General features: G+C 28.1%; 1 protein-coding gene and 1 long non-coding RNA gene across 10 annotated transcripts in view; one reads left to right on the top strand and one right to left on the bottom strand.

Moving 5' to 3' along the window:
- The window catches only part of LOC107449512 (esterase OVCA2), a 30,485-nt gene that overhangs the window by 12,923 nt on the left and 4,831 nt on the right, over positions 1-12,731 (bottom strand). For 4 of the 9 annotated variants that reach the window (XM_087156021.1, XM_087156020.1, XM_087156023.1 and 1 more), the window contains 5 exons: positions 9,591-9,644; positions 9,484-9,506; positions 8,993-9,063; positions 3,982-4,047; positions 1,486-1,601 (listed from right to left, as the gene is read on the bottom strand). In XM_087156021.1, the coding sequence (XP_087012147.1) occupies positions 1,486-1,601; positions 3,982-4,047; positions 8,993-9,063; positions 9,484-9,506; positions 9,591-9,614 (300 nt within the window). In that variant the 5' untranslated portion in view covers positions 9,615-9,644. Of the gene's footprint in view, positions 1-1,485; positions 1,602-3,981; positions 4,048-8,992; positions 9,064-9,483; positions 9,507-9,590; positions 11,627-12,731 lie in introns of all 9 variants that reach the window. The other 5 variants (XM_087156027.1, XM_087156025.1, XM_087156028.1 and 2 more) reach the window with 3 other exon arrangements.
- The window catches only part of LOC139427220 (uncharacterized), a 67,696-nt gene that overhangs the window by 53,235 nt on the left and 1,730 nt on the right, over positions 1-12,731 (top strand). The window contains exon 3 of the long non-coding RNA XR_011638355.1: positions 1,839-1,939. This is a non-coding gene — a long non-coding RNA (uncharacterized LOC139427220). The remainder of the gene's footprint in view (positions 1-1,838; positions 1,940-12,731) is intronic.

Here is a 12,731-nt window from a genome sequence, read left to right as displayed (position 1 = left end):
AAAACATGAATTCATGATCACACAAAACTATCATCATTAGGAAGCCTCTTTGCATTATCAACTGCAAGTTGTGTTTATTTCTGTTTAAATTACAGTACCTCTTTAGGTTCTCATAAATACACAGCTTTTATTTTAAAACTTCAATTTTAATGCTTATTTAACTTTCTTATATTCAGTAAACTATACATATATTGCTAATGAGTAAAAATGTCCACATTAACTTGTAAATGAGGGACAAAACTTATTAATCAGCTAAATAGCTAAAGCATTCTAATTTTAAAAAATAAAGCTATATAAAGGAAAAACTATTTTATATTTACACTTAATTTGAAAAAAAATTTATTAATAAGAGGAAAAGTGGCTTATGCATGATACATTTTGTGGATTGAAGAGTTTAATGGTATAAGAAATACTCTTTTTTTTTTAAAAGAAAAAAAAACAAAAAAAAAACAAACACTACTTTTACATGTTAAAGTTGTTATTTTAATCCATTAATTAATTGTTTAAATAAATATTTATAACCCAAATTGATAGATATTTATTTAACTAATTATTAATTAACTAAATGAATATTTTCCACAAGATTAAATAAAAATAATAAAATTTGGGATTATCAAGTAGGTCAGTGACCTCTAATCACCCTCAATAAGCTAGAAGGATACTGCTTGGTTGCTACAGTTGCTGATGAGGATCTGCTGGTAGTACTTCAAAAAGTGTTGAGCAATCGCTTTCCCTGTTTTTTTAATCAGCAAATGCAGAGTTCTTAGCTTCTGCCAGCAAACACCCATACTACAGTGTTGACAATAGGCCAGCCATTCACTTTTGTACAAGAGAAGGTGATGAACAGTGTAGGCTGACCAGTCTTTTTAGACGCTGGTTTTGACCAAATTTGTGATGGCAGAACTGCAGGTTTATCTTAGCTGGGATTGAATGCAAAATGTCTTTAGAAAAAATGCTATCATTCAATCAAAAACAAATTACACAATCAAAAACATTTAAGTGTAATAGGAACTACATTAATAACATGTATTGATAAATTTTAAACCAAATTGAGTGAATGCTAATGAAGTTATACAGCTACATTATCTTTAAAAACATTATGTAAAGTTTTTAAATCTTATTTAATGCGAAATTAAAAAAAATCCCATTGTCAAGTGAGGTGGATTTAAACTTTTACATCATCTAAAACTTAAAATATTCCTGAAAATGGCATCTGAACACATATCTTTACATCCTTGACAAGTTGGTACCAATTGAGCTTAAGCTGAATGTGTTTCAAGCCACCACTGAGGATAAAATCTTAGTTCTTCACAATGACAGCCCAAGCCATAACAGTTGTGTCTTCACTTCATTTTTTAAAATATAAAGACCCTTAAATATTAGGAGTATAATAGCCATTTAATTATCATAGAAGCCTTCTACTTCATACTTAAAAATTGTTAATAAGCAACGGTTCAAATTAAGAGTAATATCCATAAATCTTACTTGGGTGTCAAATGTAGATTTTATTACTGCTATAGAGTCTTCAAAACCTTTTGCAAATCTGCACTCAACTTTGGAATGAAAGGTTTTAGTTTCTTCACAGAACCACCAACTACATCCTAAAAATTTTTCATTGCTATTAATTTATTTATTTACATAGCCTACATACAGGAATGCATTAATATAACTAGAGTGAAGTTTTTAAATAACTTTCATTAAAAGCATAGACTAAAGTTATAGAATATGGTCTTGTCAAATGTTTCTAGATAAACATAATGAAACTTCTCTTGATAAAGTAAAACTATTTTTTAACCAAACTTAACAAAATACATAACAGTGTGTTTATTTATCAACAGCTGCCGAAAAAAAGACAAAGTTCTATGCCTGGTAGTAAAACCCGAAATTCGACAGCGAAAGAAATTCTCCTCAAATCAGTCTTTGCCAGAGTGATTGCCGGGTAAAATGGACAAATTTTAATAATTTTTTCTTATTTTTATTACTGTATTTATAATTTTCGAAAACAAAATCAGTATCTTGTAAACAATATCAGATTAAGCGAATTATTTGGTTTTTCGCTTTGATCTACGAAGGACAATAAAAGCGAACAGATAAGGGTAGGGAAATTATCGTCTTGTTCGGAAAATAATTTCGTTTTTCTGACAGAGGATTTCATTGTATTTCTTTAAGCCCAACTTCATACTTAAGCCGCATTATCATTATATGTTTTCAGATCTGATATAGCAAGGCTTGTGTGTGAAAAAGTTAAATTAATTCTACATAGTAGTTTTTGGTTTGTGCCCTTTTAAATATGGAGAGCAATAAGCAGCATTTTTGTTTTATTTTACTTTTTTACTATAGAAAAGGTAAAAATGCTGCTCATGCCAGAAAGAAATTAACTGATGTGTTGACAGTAAGCCAGTGCCAGAACTGGTTTACAAAATTTCAATCCAGCAATTTTGATGTCGAAAATGCATCAGGTTCTGGAAGCTGATAAAGACACGATAAAAAATAGTTGATGCAAATCGGCGAATAACAACATGTGAGAGGTTAAATTTATCGAAATCAACTGTTTATGACCACTTGAAAGGCCTGGGTTTAACCCCGAAATATAGGTTCCTCATGTTCTCACGGAGAGAAATGTGTGTCGTCGCGTTGACTTCTGTGATTCGCTTCTCAAATATCACGAAAATGATTCATTTTTGAAGCGCATCATTACTGGGGAAGAAGAATGGGTTGTTTATAACAATGTCAAGCACAAGCGATCATGGAGCAAAAAAGATCAACAGGCTCAAAGCATTCCGAAAGCCAATATCCATCAAGAAAAGGTGATGCTGTCTGTTTAGTGGGATTTTAAAGGAATAGTTCTTTTTGAGCTTTTCGGATAACACAATTAATTTGGAAATCTACTCTCATCAGCAGGACAAACTGAATGATGCACTTCAACAGAAACGGCCGGAATTAATCAACAGAAAAGGTATAGTGTTCCACTAAGATAATGCGAGACCTCATACAAGTTTGGTCACTCGCCAAAAGCTTTTACAGTTTGAATGGGATACACTGCCACACCCACCATATTCTCCAGATCTGGCGCCTTTGGATTATTATTTGCTCCGGTCACTGCAAAATTTTTTGGACTGTAAAACCTTTACTTCAAATGTAGAGGTCAAAAATCACCTGGATCAGTTTTTTGCCAGCAAAGACCAAAAGGTTTATGAGGGTGGAATCATGCTACTACCAGAAAGTTAGCAAAAGGTGTTGGACCAGAATGGTCAATATATAATTTAATAAAATATTTATTCATTATATGAAGATTATCTTTCATTCCCAATCCAAAAAAACAAAATTACTTTCTGAACAACCCAATGTAAGAAAAATATATCACTTTGCTTTATTATTTAAATACAATAAAGTAAAAAGAGTGAAGTGAAAATACAAATTTTTAATTGGAATATAAATTTTAGAATAGTTGAAGCAGTTAAAATATGACTATTTTCCTTAAAAATTCAATGTTAAAGTAAGAATATAGTTAAGCTGTATTGAATCCATTTTCAGAGGTGAAAAAAAAACAGGGTATTCAGACATCCGGACAGAGGTGGTCCTCAGCATTCTAGATAACTGGTTCTCTACTGCAATATTAAAAACTACAGCAAATATTATAAAACTTTTCATTTCTAACTATCTATTTTTTTCTTCTTCTTTTTTTACTGATCAATTTTATTTAAATAAAATAGACATAAATCTCTATATTTCAACAGCACCAATACATTTAATTTCCACTTTATTGTTTAACAAACATTGCACTTACTAACAAAAAATTAATAAAAAAACTTCAGACCCAAACATGGTTAATGTGAAGCTTTTACCACACTTTTCTCAAAACTCTTAAGTAAGCACTAGAGAGATAATTTCAAACATCTTTAAATGGCTATAAATTAAAACGTAAAGGGAAAAATTTGTTTACAATTAAAAAAAATGAGCCATAAGCTAGAAAAATATTACCTCTTGTGGAAGGAGAATCAGCAACATTTTCACTTTCAGGTACTACATGAGGAGCACTGATAAAAACTGAAAAATATGTCATAGTAAGCCAAATCATTAAGCCAAATTATTGTTGTGATTTATTAGAGTTTGAGACAATATATCATCTGTATATTATTCTTCGAAATAAAATAAAAAATGCGTCATTAAATAAATACTAGAGATTTTGGAGTTCAGTAGATTTATGAGCAATTTGAATTAAAATTTTTAAAAATGTTTCAAAAACAACTTTAGTTTAACATTTTTAATAAATAGAACATTGCAATGTTTAGAGCCATTTTTTACCACTTATCAATATGAATTTTATCTAAATTTAATTGGTTTATTAGATTTTTTAAACAAAACTCAATTTTCGTAGTAACTTGCATATATAGATCAGATCAAGGTAGTACTTCACTAATCAAATTTGATTGTATTTTTGAAATGAGATTTAAAAAATATATGGTCTGTTTTTTAAATATGTTAATTTAAATGTACAATGAGAAAAAAAAAAGATAAAATCGTATACTTTTGCTCTTATTATCAGATTTTTACAAACTAAGTGTCAATGGTTGTCGGGGATTGCTTCAAATATACCAACTAATTAGTGCTAACTATTAATTAAGTTACAAAATCATATACAAAAACACACTCTCTCTCTGAATAAACTTTTTTTTTTTTTTTTTACATATTTGGCTTCCTGGCCCTCAAAATAGGAGGGGGGGGGGAGATAGACAGAATTTCGGGAAAATTGCATAAAAAATTAAGGTGATTTGAAGCTACATATATTTGGCATAGTCCAAAAAAAAAAAAGAGAAACCAAGTAATAACTCCAAAGCAGGTGGAATAATTTAAGATTACCCTAAATAAACTATGTGATCAACAGGAGAGAAATACTTAATGTTTCTCCACTGCTAAGTAACCAAGTTTGGAGAATAAAAAAAAAACAATATAAAAAGCTTTGTCATTCATAATTTTTGTTACACTGGGAAGATTTTTAAATTTTTATTTTTTAAAGTCAACAAAAAAATTTCGTAAAGTTTCTAGGCAACAGACATTTTTTGGGCTGATATCTGCCCAAAGAGCAAAGATTATTTTAATTTTCATCTCCTTTGAAAATGGAATTTTAATCGATTAATAAATTATTTATGATTTTCCAACAATTCAGAATTTGAACATATGAAATTTACATGACATTATTTGTATTTTCTTAAGTTATTTTCAACTTTTTTAAATAAGAAGATTTTAAATTAAAACCAAATTTACATTAATTATTTTAATTATATACATAGTTGTAGGACAAGGAGGAATTATATACATAGTTATTTTAATTATATACATAGTTGTAGGTATCTGGAAGATATTATACCTATAATATACATTTACAAAGTTTAATATAATTCAGGGTATTTCTTTTTCTAAATGTGAAGAAATTAGTGAATGCATTTTAAAAACATTGAAATATGTATGTTTAAAAATATGGCACGATTAATTTTTTTAAAAATAATTTCATTCTGCCAAATATGTGAGTTATGTGATTTTCTTGGGATAAAGATAATTTTTTATTTAGTAGAATAATTAATTTAGTTGACTTGTCTAGTAGATATATAGCCTTAGATTTCTTGAAAGAAAAATATGTAGATTAACCCTTTCGGTCCCAGTGATTCCAATTGGAATCATTACATTTAAGATTTTTTATCTGCTTACCTAAAATTCCATTTGATTTGAAATAGGCGGTATTTTAATCTACAAACATTCCTCTAACGAAATATATTTTTATTTTTCACCAATAGATGGAGGCACTACATGTGTTTGTGATTGAAATGATACTGTTTCAGTTTTGTTCAAATCCATAAAAGTTATTGAAATAAAATATCTTTTTGAGGCATTTTAAATTAAAGAATATTTTTAAATATTTCATTTTTATTTATTTAAATGTTCATAAATAGTATTTCAAAAATTTTTAACTATTTTCATTTTGAAAATTTATTGCTTTTATTTATTGAAAAGCTATGATTCCAAATGGAATCAGTGGGAGTTGAGTACAACTCTATATCACTGTCTAATGCGTTGTTTATTTTGAATTTATATCGTTTTTCTTCGCTCTTTCTTATTACTTTTTCAAGTTTTACTAAGATTTTGGGGAAAAAAAAGACTTATTTCTTTTTGTCATTATTTTTCCTGATGCCAAAGCAAAAAGCAGAGGCTTTATCTATTGATAAAGCGGTTCATTTGCTTTTGAATGGAGACTTGTCTGACATCGAAATAGAAGACTTGAATTCAGATGAAAAAACTAGTGATAATGTTCTAGGTGATATATCAATGGAATCTAAAGTTAATTACAACTCAATTGATGCACCCTGGGCCGGATTAACCTATAGGCACACTAGGCACGTGCCTAGGGCCTACGAAATTCAGGGGTCTACGAAAAACTTGGGAGAAAAAAATTTGTTAACAAAAATAATTTTTTTCTATTAGTAAACATTTAACCTACCTTGCAAATTTATTTATCAATAATTTCAAAAGATTAACTTTTGACAATGTTAATTTCCTTCACTTAGTTATCATAGTAGTATCATAAGAACTATGAAGCTATTTGTAGTATAAATATTTCTTGTAATTAATCTCACTATCAATTTCACTGTTTTCTTTGCTGTTTTGTTGTTGTATTGTTGACGTGCAGTGCTTACATAGTTATCGATCGAACTAATCATAATGGTATTATCGATATCAGCTGCAATATCGGCAGTATGTCGGTATTGCAGATAAAGTTCGATAAACAAATTTGTAAATTAAAATCCATATTAATAAAAATGTACAAAAAAATATATGCAAGAAAATTTTAGCATATATTTTGAAAAGAGGGGAGGAGTGGGGTCAGGAGGGGAGGGCCCAAGAACGGCTATGCCTAGGGCCTACGAAAGGTATAATCCGGCACTGGATGCACCCCAATGCATACCTGTCTTAACAATACTAAGAACTGTTTTATAACATTTCATGTAAAATAAATAAGTAATACTGAGAAATAATAAGGTTCTCATCTAACCATATCAATAATGATGAAAATTGGTTCAATTTTTTTCAATGCGTAATAAATATAATAGCGCCAAATATTTCTTGCAGAATAGTTATAATTTATTTAGTTATTAAAAAATACCCCATTTATATAGTTATAAATCTTTAAATAATGCATAATATATATTCAAAAACTTTTCTAGTGATTTTCGTCCTTCACTACTTTATTCCCAATGATGCCATTTGGAATCATTTAAAATTTTATTAAAGAAATTAAAAAAAAAAAAAAATTCTGTTTGTTTTGTTCTTTTGAATGCAAAATGAGTCTGTTTTACAAATTTCAGATTTTTTTGGTGAAAAATAAATATTTGGGACTGAAAGGGTTAATAAGGTGTAAAAAAATTTGTCTCATAATTCAAAATTTTTTCACCCAGTATTAAATTAAATAATAAAAAATAAATTATTAAAGATTAATGCTAGCATGAAATAATGTTTGGGTAAACGGGTTTTGTTGAGTAGGTGCAAATTTTTTCAAAATATCTAAATCAGTTTTAACGATATGACTAAATATGCAAAAAGTGAGATTAACATTAAGGGGACCAAACTTTCATCCGCTCTCCTGGCCAAACTATTAAGGCCGCAATTTCCAGATTGCGGCTATCTCCCATATTTTAAAGGTTGAAAATCTAAATATGTAAAAAATAATAATAATAATAATAAATAAATAAAAAATAAAATATGTTTATTCAGAGAAAGTATATTTTTGTGTCTGATATCATAACTTAATTAATAATTAGCACTAAATATCTAAAACATTTCTGGTCACATTCAGGAATCATTAAGATTGACAATTAGTATGTGAAAATACAATCTTTAGAATGAAAGTTATTCAGGGTGATATCTTTTCTTTTTCTTCACACTGTACACACCTATTACCAAACAAAATCCAGGACCTGATTTATCATAAGGCCTGAGAGGTCCCCCACATATCTGGAGGGGGGGGGGGAAATGCTTAAATATTTTTTTTGTTTTATAATAAGACTTGTCCATTAAAATTATGAGTAAATATTCTAATGAGTAAATATAAATCTATGACTAAATATGTCCATTAAATTGAAATAAATTTAAGCACAAATTTACTAATATAATATTATTTATTTATGTTGATGTTGAAAAAGGTTTAAAGGCACATTTCCAATGAATAACATGTAAATTTAAGAACCAATGTTGTCCCAACAGTTCTGTACCTAGAGCCCTTGGATTTCTAAGCCAGTACGCACCTACTAACAATTATAATCCTTACATTAAAAATTTCACAATATAATTTTTAATGAACTAAAACCAAGTTAAATTACATAATTCAAAATTCAGTGTACTAGGCTGCATCACATTTGAAATAATCAGCCAAGGCAGTGGGCATAGGTGCAATAGCTCTACAATTATTGAGATGGCATATTTAAAAACATAAAAACTCAGGAGGCACGAATGAATGAAAAACTATTGTTCCAATAATAAGATTTCAACTAACAAGATAATCACTATCAATGATTATCAGCCTTATGCATAACTATTTAACTAACACAATCATTAAACACAAAAATTTATTTCTTCTAGTCAAAAATTTTCTTATGTAACATATTTGAATTTAGAAGCTTCAAATATATGAAGAGGAGACAAATTTTGTGACAATTTTACTAATTATCTGCAAGATTATTATTATGTCGAGTACTTTCAAAGATAATTATGTAATTACTAGCGCAAATCAAGTGAAGATTTAAATACAATTTTAAAACTCATTTAAATAAAAATTTATATAATACTGAAGTAATATCTTTTTAATTAAATTTTTCCTAAATTTACTTAATGTTTTATACACTCAGAGTTAGTGCTGTTTACAGTTACTTCTAGTATTTGTTTAACGCTAACAATTTTCCTAAAATTTGTTTAGATAATATATGTATATAAAAATGATACAAACCTAATTCTGCAATATTTTTTATACTTTTCCGAAAGCCTCCCATTTTACTTCTGAAAATATCAGCATCTTGCCTGAAATATGACAGTAATAAGAAAATATTGCGAAATTTTAAACACAGAATACTAATAAAATGCAAGGGTTATGCATGTCCTAAGACTTTATAATATCCTTAAAAAATTAAAAGTGGTGATTTATATTAAGATAATTAGTTCAATTTTCACATCTTAGTTTATAATCTTAGGCAGAAAAAAAAAGCATAAACACAACCTGGAAAAAATAAATTAGTGGTAGCTAAGCTCAAATCTACTGAAAAATGCTTAAATTTATCTTTCATTTGAGAATTACGAAATTATTCATGAGTTGTTTTCTGCAACCAGTTTCAGCAAAATGTGAGAAAATCCAATCAATGGATCAAAAGCTATTATCAAAGTGGAAGAAAGAAAATTAAAAAAAAAAAAAAAAAAAAAAACATGAAATAAGTAAATATATACCTGTAACCATGAAGGCACAAAATCTAGAAGAAAAAAAACAAATAAAATACATATTTTTTTCTTGTCAAACAATAATCAAGTGAAGCAGGAAATTAATCAATTGTTACCCTTAATTTTCTATTTGATGCCATATCTTTACAGCTAATACATCAAACAAACATCTAAAGCACAATAGAAAAAATTGTATTACTATAACTAATAAAATATAGAAATCGTTTATCATTATTCTAAAAAAGAAGTAAAACTGTATTATATGATGATATTTGACAAGAATTTTACAAAAGTAAAAAAAAAAATTTCTCCACTTTTGCTTGTTATATCACTCAGCTAGTTTAAAATGTAAAGCACAGGTTCTTAACCAAATTGAGACATGATCAAAAATTAATGACTAGTTTATTTTTGAATTCTGAAAAATCAATTTTGATACAGTATGGAACCGATTATCCGGAACGGTCGGGACCATCGCTATTCCGGATAACTGATTTTTCCGGTTTTCTGAATCGCTACAAAAAGCCGTTTTTTTTATTGTTAAACCCAACTAAAAAAAAAAAAATTGGAAATAATCTTAAAAATAAGAAAAAACGATGAAGTAATACACTAATGATTATTTCCAAAATGATGGTAAGGTAAACATCTTTAAAAAAGGAAAGAAAAATCGTAAAATCTTATGAGGAAAAAAATTTTTTTTTTTCAAAAATGGCGAGAAAATGTATCGAATTTCGTTCCGGTTTTTTGGTTTTCCGGTTTTCTGATTTCCGGATAACGGGTTCTGTACTGTATTAACATTGTTTATTAAGATACATTAATATTTAGAAATACAAATAATTAAAAAGTTTTTAAAACAAGTAAACCTGGAGGATTAAAAAAAAAAAATGGATTACAGTAGAAAGACAGGCGACAAAATTGTCACTTTTCAACTGAATTTTAACTAAATCAACAAATATTTGTGAAATAAATATCTAAACTAGTGTGTAACCATTTATCTAATTCCAGATTACTTAACTTTAAAATTTGAGGTAATTTATAACTTACATTACATTGTTTTAATATTACACAAAATTTATCTAATAATGCAAGGAGAGGCAATACATCATTCAATGTAATATATGTGCTGTTATCTACCCAATTAAAAATAATTTATGAAATTAGATGCTCTTCTTAAATTCTAGACATTAATATGTGCATAAAAATATTTCTTCTTCCATTACGATAGAATCCTGTCACATTGCAAAATCATCTAAACTTTTTCTGGTGTATAATTTGTTTAATTTTTCTGCTGAGAACTAGAAATTTGAATGCTACTTTTACAGCTGAAATTATAATTATAGCCAAAGAAAGTATAAAATCTTTATGAAATTATAACCAAAGAGCACTATTTATTTTCAGCAATTAAGTCTGTAAGATTTAGAACAAGGGTAAATAGTTCTTGGGAAGCAAGTTTAAAATATCAGTATACAACAGTTCCAAAAAAAAAATCTGAATTTAGGCAAATAATTCCTAAATCTGCTGCAATTTATACAAAGTGTTCTGAGAGTTAAAGTAATCAAAAGAATTTTAGCAGAAAATGTCATTACTAAAATCTATTTTTGAAAGCGGGAAAAGTTCAGTTCTAACGGGTTTTTCTAGATAGGACTCACTTAAAAAAATCTATCTTTATATCTACCAAGTGGGTTTTTTTCAGGGTTGTAAAAAACCTGATCTACTGGGTTTTTTCACAGGGTTCCCACTCTATGATGAGATTGAAATTCAAGCACTTTCAAGGACCTCAACAAAATTTTCAAGGACCTTAATCCAAGACCAATTTAAAAAATTATTCTGTTCTATTTTACTAGAAGCAACAATGCTTGTTGTGGCAATAATTAATTTCAAATATAATACCTAAATGCTTTGCCTATATAGAGAGAAGAGAGTATATGTATTATGGACAACCATTTATATTTTTTTAGAAACAACCCTACTGGTTTTAAATATTAATTCACAAAATCATTTTCAGCACAATCTATAACTAATGGTAATGAGGTGTTAATGGTGAAGAGGAGATTTCTTTAATCCTGGGTATTTCCACGTGATGGCTGCACGAGAGAGACAGAACTAAATCTTAGGTATTCCATAACCCCCTCCTCTCCTCCATCAAACATCATTTCTGAAATTATAAAATTAATTTATCCATAATTTACACAACCTTCTCTAAATGTTATGCAGCAACAATTCTTTCTGAAAATAAAAATTAGAAGGAACATATTCATGAACCATATAAAGCTTACTTATTTTATAAAATAATGAAAGGAAGCAATACAATGGAAATATTTGGTGATGTCTCTTAAAAGATAAGAAGCAAACAAAATAATACAATATGACTTTATTAACAAAAATTCTTAATTAATGAAAATATTTCACTTCAATCTGAGATAAAGTAATAAACATTGCACTTGAATTTGACATAATATGCATTGCACTCTAATGATATAATAAAAATATTGCACTTTAATGATATAATAAAACATTGCACTTTAACAAAAATGTTTACAAAACGAAATGTCACCCAAGTCCAACAGTCATCTAAAATAGTTGGTCGTGAAACTAACTTTACTTAATAATATTCTGATTCTCACACAAAAAAAAAGTATTTAGCTATGAAACATTTTTTTAGTCATAAAATCTTACATAATTACTCCATAAAAAATAGAGAAATTAAATTGAAACTTAAAGTGTCCAACCTTTTTGAATGACCCATGATTGCAATGCAAAACAAAAATTAATCACATTTGTTTAATGCTTTTGTTACTTCAGTTAGTTTGCTATCAATTTCTTTTAGCTCTTGATTTTTTTTGTTAATAGCTTTTTTAATGGAATTTGATCTGATGAATAAATCAATGTTTTTCTTTCTCTCAGCTTCTTCAGTTAGGTTTTCATATGTCTTCTCCATTTGGGTAACATCAGTTTCTAAGTAAGCCCTCTTAGATTGCAAAAAATCCACCTCTTCTACAATAGCCTTTCTTTTCTTCATTTTTCTCATTGTTGCATTTTCCCTCTAGACTACTTAAATACCTTTGACGAGCCATAGACACTGATCTTCTCATATCATCAGTAATGGGTACATTGTGAATGTTTCCGTAACATCTTATAGCATCTTTAATGATTCTTTGAGAAACATATGATTCTTGTATCATATTCTCAACTTCAATTTTTTTTATTGAAGAAGAAACCTCTTTCAATGAATGCTTGTCCATGTGAAAGAGTAAAAACCA

This window comes from Parasteatoda tepidariorum, chromosome 12 (assembly GCF_982258835.1).
Source record: "Parasteatoda tepidariorum strain Cologne lab strain chromosome 12, Ptep-v5.0, whole genome shotgun sequence".
Classification (NCBI taxonomy): Eukaryota; Metazoa; Arthropoda; class Arachnida; order Araneae; family Theridiidae; genus Parasteatoda; species Parasteatoda tepidariorum.
The sequence above is the reverse complement of the archived record's forward strand: the minus strand, read 5'-3'. Positions and strand labels throughout refer to the sequence as shown.